At 45.1% G+C, this 6,233-nt stretch overlaps 1 protein-coding gene across 1 annotated transcript; it reads left to right on the top strand.

The window, feature by feature from the left end:
* The first annotated feature begins 925 nt into the window (after positions 1 to 925).
* On the top strand, positions 926 to 4,953 carry LOC130276906 (zinc finger BED domain-containing protein 4-like). Its single transcript, XM_056526907.1, has 2 exons — positions 926 to 2,241; positions 4,824 to 4,953. Exon 1 carries the CDS (start codon positions 1,168 to 1,170, stop codon positions 2,119 to 2,121), a length of 954 nt encoding a protein of 317 aa, XP_056382882.1. The 5' UTR covers positions 926 to 1,167; the 3' UTR covers positions 2,122 to 2,241; positions 4,824 to 4,953.
* The last annotated feature ends 1,280 nt before the right edge of the window (positions 4,954 to 6,233 follow it).

The raw sequence follows: 6,233 nt of genomic DNA, 5'->3' as shown, positions 1-6,233 counted from the left end.
CCCCATCTGCACAACCCGGTTCCAGTTCCAGCCGGAAATCTAAAGTTTGGGAGCATTTTTCCATAGTTGGTGATGGTAGATCAGCTAAATGTAAGCTATGTGGCAGGGAAGTCAGTCGTGGTAGAGTTATAGGGCATCTGACTAATTCTGGCATGAATCACCATTTGCGCACATACCACAAGCCAGTCCTGTTAAGAGAAGACAGTGGGTTGTTGTCACCTCCACCCAGTAAAAAAAGGGCAAGTGCTAGTTCCAGTGCTACCATCAGCTCAGATAACCTGGACAAGGGGCACAGAGGTGAAGCTGTTGACCCCAGTCAAGCAAAACAGCCCACCTTGGATCAATTTAGTGGATTTCATTCCAGGGGGATTTCAAGACAGCAGTCCCGTAAAATTACCCACCTCATTGGCGAGCTCATAGCCGTCAGGGGAGCTCCCTTTAACATGGTGGAGGGGGAACCGTTTAAACGTCTAATGCAGGCAGTTGCACCCCAGTATGTAATTCCATCCCGTACCACATTTAGTCGCAGTATAGTACCCTCCTTACATAAATCTTGTGTGGAGTTAATAAAACAGGAGCTAGGCAGAGCCACAGGACAGTCTGTACATTTCACCACAGACTTGTGGAGTGCTCCCAGTGGGCAGCATGCCTTCTTATCACTAACAGCACACTGGTGGCAGCCCATTGTAATGGAACCAGCCCAAATTACATCAGGGCCAAGAAGCACAGGAGCTGGTGTTGTAGAAAAACAAAATCAGGGGCACTGCTCATTACTACTGCATGCAGAGGTTTTAGATGAGCAGCACAGCTCGCATAACATAACCCGTGCATTACAGAAAATGGTGGCAGAGTGGCTTGGGGAGCAGGCAAATACACAGGCGAAGATGGGGTTTGTGGTCACTGATGGGGCAGCCAATATGTTAAAAGCACTGCGGGATGGCAAATTTGTTGGTGTCCAATGCTCCACCCATGTCCTCCATCTTGTAGTAAAGGCAGGTATAGATGACACCACTGAGAGCAATACAAAGCTCTCTGAATTGTTAGACTCCTGTAGGAAAATTGCAGGCCATTTTCATAGAAGGTTCAAGGCAGGAGCAGATTAAGGCAGGTCTTCCTCAACACCGCCTGAAGCAGGATGTAAGCACCAGGTGGAATTCTACATTGGACATGCTTGAAAGAATTCTGGAGCAACAAAAAGCTATACATGCAATGTCACATGAGCATGTCATCGGTGTGGCCAGACCACTTAGCAGGGAGGAGTGGAAAATAATAGCTCAGGTGGTGACTGTACTAAGCCCCTTTCGTGCAGCCACAGAAAACCTAAGTCAAGAAAATGTAAGCTTGGCTCAAGTCATCCCCCTCTTTACCCATCTTGTTAACAAAATGGATGCCATCCTCAACCATAGAGAAAACTTGCCTGGAGGATACATAGTACCTGATGTTGCCACACTTGTCAGGAGACTGCATGGACAATTAAACCGGAGGATCACAGAGCTCACTGATGCTTGCACTGAATTGATGCTTGCCACCATGTGTGACCCCCAAATTAAGGGCAAAATGGCACTCCAAGCCAATTCCCTAACAAGCTGGAGAAAGAAATTAATCAACAGGGTGTGTGACAGGCAAAGACACTTGGTTGTGCCGTCAGAGAGGGACGATGAGGATGATGATGATGAAGAAGAAGAGGAGGATGAGCCTGCTATGTCATCATCATCATCCATCACAAACACTGCTGGACATTCATCAAGAGCTGCTGACTTTTGGGCAGAAACTTTGCAAACCTTGGTCGGACACACCAGACAACCCTCAAGGATACCCAGAGGTAAGGTTGCAGAGACTGTAAAAAGTTATTTGTCTGAACCCCATCTGGCACCTACAGCGGATAGTCTCAAGTACTGGGATGAAAGGAGGGCAATTTGGCCTGCTCTCTCCATTGTGGCCCAGGAGCTCCTATCCTGCCCCCCAACCTCTGTGCAAAGTGAACGGGTATTTTCAGTCACTGGCAATATTCTCTGCCCACAGCGTTCACAGCTGGCCCCTCAGCTCATGGAGCAGATGACTTTTCTTAAAGTAAACATGCCCAAGCTGGGATACCCTTCCCTAAGCTTTGACACCAATTAGTTATGAGTTCTACAGTTCAAGTTAAAAGTTGAAGTTCTTGGTTACAAGTTGGAATGTTGGATCCCGTTGTGTTATCAGTTGTTTGAAAAAGTTAAGAAAGTGAACAGCACCATCAAACAGGTTAGTGGTCTGTCAATTTTCTTCTTAGCCTCCTAACATTACATTTAGAATGCTAATAATTTCTATTTAATTTATATCTTTCCCTCCTTCTTTTAGGATTTAGTGGACATTTTTGTGGATACAACAAGGACGTCCATTTATGTGGTAAAGGAGATCAGCAAATCAGTGGTAAGTAAATGACCATTTTTTTTTCTTAAAGGGGTACTCCGGCACTTAGACATCTTATCCCCTATCCAAAGGATAGGGAATAAGATGCCTAATCGCGGGGCTCCCGCCGCTGGGGACCCCCCTCATCTTGCATGCGGCACCCCAGTTAAAATCAGTAATCAGTCTCCGGGGACTGATTTTAACTGGGGTGCAGCGTGCAAGATCAGAGGGGTCCCCAGCGGCGGGAAACCCGCTATCAGGCATCTTATCCCCTATCCTTTGGATAGGGAATAAGATGTCTAAGCGCCGGAGTACCCCTTAAATGACAGTAGTGCTTTACAATGCATCTGACACTTAAGTGACCTCTATTAAATGGAGCACAGATCCCAGCAGCATATTAAAAGTCACAGTGTAATAAATGTATAGCTTTAGTACCTTAACCCCTTAAGGACTCAGGGTTTTTCCGTTTTTGCACTTTCGTTTTTTCCTCCTTACCTTTTAAAAATCATAACCCTTTCAATTTTCCACCTAAAAATCCATATTATGGCTTATTTTTTGCGTCGCCAAATCTACTTTGCAGTGACATTAGTCATTTTACCCAAAAATGCACGGCAAAACGGAAAAAAAATCATTGTGCGACAAAATCGAAAAAAAAACGCCATTTTGTAACTTTTGGGGGCTTCCGTTTCTACGCATTGCATATTTCGGTAAAAATTACACCTTATCATTATTCTGTAGGTCCATATGGTTGATATGATACCCTACTTATATAGGTTTGATTTTGTCGCACTTCTGGAAAAAATCATAACTACATGCAGGAAAATTTATACGTTTAAAAATGTCATCTTCTGACCCCTATAACTTTTGAAGTTTTTATCGGTATGATTTTTGTTTTGATCGAACTTTTTGATCACTTTTTATTCATTTTTTAATGGTATAAAAAGTGACCAAAATACGCTTTTTTGGACTTTGGAATTTTTTTGCGCGTACGCCATTGACCGTGCGGTTTAATTAATGATATATTTTTATAGTTCGGACATTTACGCACGCGGCGATACCACATATGTTTATTTATTTTATTTTTTTACACTGTTTTATTTTTTTATGGGAAAAGGGGGGTGATTCAAACTTTTATTAGGGAAGGGGTTAAATGACCTTTATTAACACTTTTTTTTTACATTTTTTTTGCAGTGTTATAGGTCCCATAGGGACCTATTACACTGCACACACTGATCTCTCATCCTGATCACAGGCATGTATTAACACGCCTGTGATCAGTGTTATCGGCGCATGACTGCTCCTGCCTGGATCTCAGGCACGGAGCAGTCATTCGTCGATCGGACACCGAGGAGGCAGGTAAGGGCCCTCCCGGTGTCCGGTCAGCTGTTCGGGACGCCACAATTTCACCGCGGCGGTCCCGAACAGCCCGACTGAGCAGCCGGGTCACTTTCACTTTAGAAGCGGCGGTCAGCTTTGACTGCCGCTTCTAAAGGGTTAATTCCGCACATCGCCGCTATCGGCGATGTGTGGTATTAGCCGTGGGTCCCGGCCGTTGATGAGCGCCGGGACCGACGCGATATGATGCGGGACCGCGGCGCGATATGATGCGGGATCGCAGCGCGATCCCGCTTCATATCGCGGGAGCCGGCCCAGGACGTAAATATACGTCCTGCGTCGTTAAGGGGTTAAAGGGGTATTCCGGGCAAAAACATTTGATCCCCTATTCAAAGGATAGGGAATAAAATGTCTGATCGCGGGGGCCCACTGCTGGGACCCCCAATCGATCAGACATCTTATCCCCTATCCTCGCCTAACACACTCGCCTAACACGTGTGAAAGGCTTAACTCTTCCACGCCTGGAAGAAAAGCACAGAAAACATATAATGCATGAAAAACAATGTCTGAACAGGGCCTGAAACGGGAAAATGTAAAAACAAATGAACGGACATTACACCAAGGTTCACAATGCCTCAGGACCCCACCTCTCCAACTGTTGAGGTAAATAATAATAATAAATTAGAGTTACTATTGCCATACACATTTCATGCACTGGTGGAATCTTTGCTCTGCTATCAAAGTTATCATCAATCATGTAGACACCACAACAGGAGATCAATTTTTTCTTACCTACAATTTTTTTAATATTTTGATGGCAAAGGCCTTGAATGCAAATGTAGCAATAAATAACAACTGTAATCATCATTTTTTGCCTTGTATGCCTGTTGTCTACAATCAGCCAGCATAATCATACCAATTTCATGTTTATATTGTAGGAAGGATTTGGCACCATTTTGTATGAGGTTACAATATACAAGTCAACATGAAACTTTGGTAATAGAATACAGAGGTAATACAATAAACCTGAACATTGCCAACATTTCTAACATAACAAAACTGTCAACCAGCCTAAAAATAATGATTCTTTAATCTTTTAGGTTTGTGAAGGTGCCCCGTTGTTGCTGCTGCTGCTGTCAGCCAATGGAGGTGATTGGCTGATTCTTGATATTGCCGTCAGGAGGTCCACCCTTAGCTGTGCTGTGGCCTGAAGGTGCTGCTGGCTGACCCGGGCCAACATCACTTGGGTGTCGTCAGCCTGCCGACGGTGAAGTTGGTGCATGGTCCTATTCAAGCGTCGCATCTCCCGTGCAAGGTGCCTCGTCTCCCTGGACAACCTGTCCCTTTCTTGGAGTACCCTAAGGTACGTGTCCATTGGGACAGATGCGGGTGCTGGGGTTGGAGATAGTGGACTGGGTGGACTGTGGATAGCTGGTGAACAGGCAGCTGAGCTCAGGGGTTGACCCATGTCCTCCTCAGGTACTGGCACATTATCATCTGCCTCAACCTCACTCCGGCTCTCCAATTGTGACAGGACAGGTGATGGTGGGGAACTGTCATGGTGACTCCTTAATAAAGCCTGGCCTTGTTGATCTAAAAAAAAAATAATAATAATAAAAATTAAAAAAAAGTAAAAAAAAAAAAATCAAGTGACTGAAAACAGTTGTGTTGTTGATCATTACATGATACACAACATACTCTCCCTAAGGCTTAACAATATAATAATTAAGTTATTGTACTGGTGTATATTTGTCATCTAACCCTATAAATGTTATACACCATTATACATTATACAATTTACGAGTTGTGTGGACATGTCAAAAGATGATATTACAGTGTGTCTCATTCCTTTGACTCGCTGTCAAAGGAAAGGGGTGGCCGTAGATCACTCTACTTCCGGGCTTTCAATCATGTGACCATTTCTCATCATAGCTTACCTGTCCTCGGGGCTCCGGCGCGTCCTCTTCAGGATCCCCTGCATCGTCAGCGCTCTCCATAGTTGTCATCACGTCGCTGTGCACGTCATCCTGTCATCCAATAGGAGTGGCTTGCATAGCGGCGTAATGGCGGCGACGGAGAGCGAGGATGCCGAGGAAGCAGAGGCCTTGCCGGACGTCGGGGACACAGCGACAGCGATGGCAGGTGACATCCAGGGCAGCGGTGACGGTCCGTAGTGGCGGGTAAAGGTGAGTATAACCTCCAATACCAGTGGTCTTCAACCTGCAGATCTCCAGATGTTGCAAGACTACAACTCCCTGCAGTGCCCGGACAACAGTTGGCTGTCAGGGCATGCTGGGTGTTGTAGTTTTGCAACATCTGGAGGTCCGCAGGTTGTAGACCACTGTCCTATACTTTACATTGCACGGATCCCTCAACATACGATGGTTTTAAAAAACAATGGTTCATTTGGAAAGGATTACCATCGTATGTTGAGGGACCACTGTATATGCTGTTCCGTTCAGCCATTTTGTCTGATATGCTCTATGTTAATTATTTAATTAATCTCTATG

The sequence above is a fragment of the Hyla sarda genome, chromosome 6 (genome assembly GCF_029499605.1).
Source record: "Hyla sarda isolate aHylSar1 chromosome 6, aHylSar1.hap1, whole genome shotgun sequence".
Classification (NCBI taxonomy): domain Eukaryota; kingdom Metazoa; phylum Chordata; class Amphibia; order Anura; family Hylidae; genus Hyla; species Hyla sarda.
The sequence above is the reverse complement of the archived record's forward strand: the minus strand, read 5'-3'. Positions and strand labels throughout refer to the sequence as shown.

Excerpts from the sequence above, each read along its gene's own strand:
- LOC130276906 (XM_056526907.1), top strand. The coding sequence starts at position 1,168 with ATGCTTGAAAGAATTCTGGAGCAACAAAAAGCTATACATGCAATGTCA.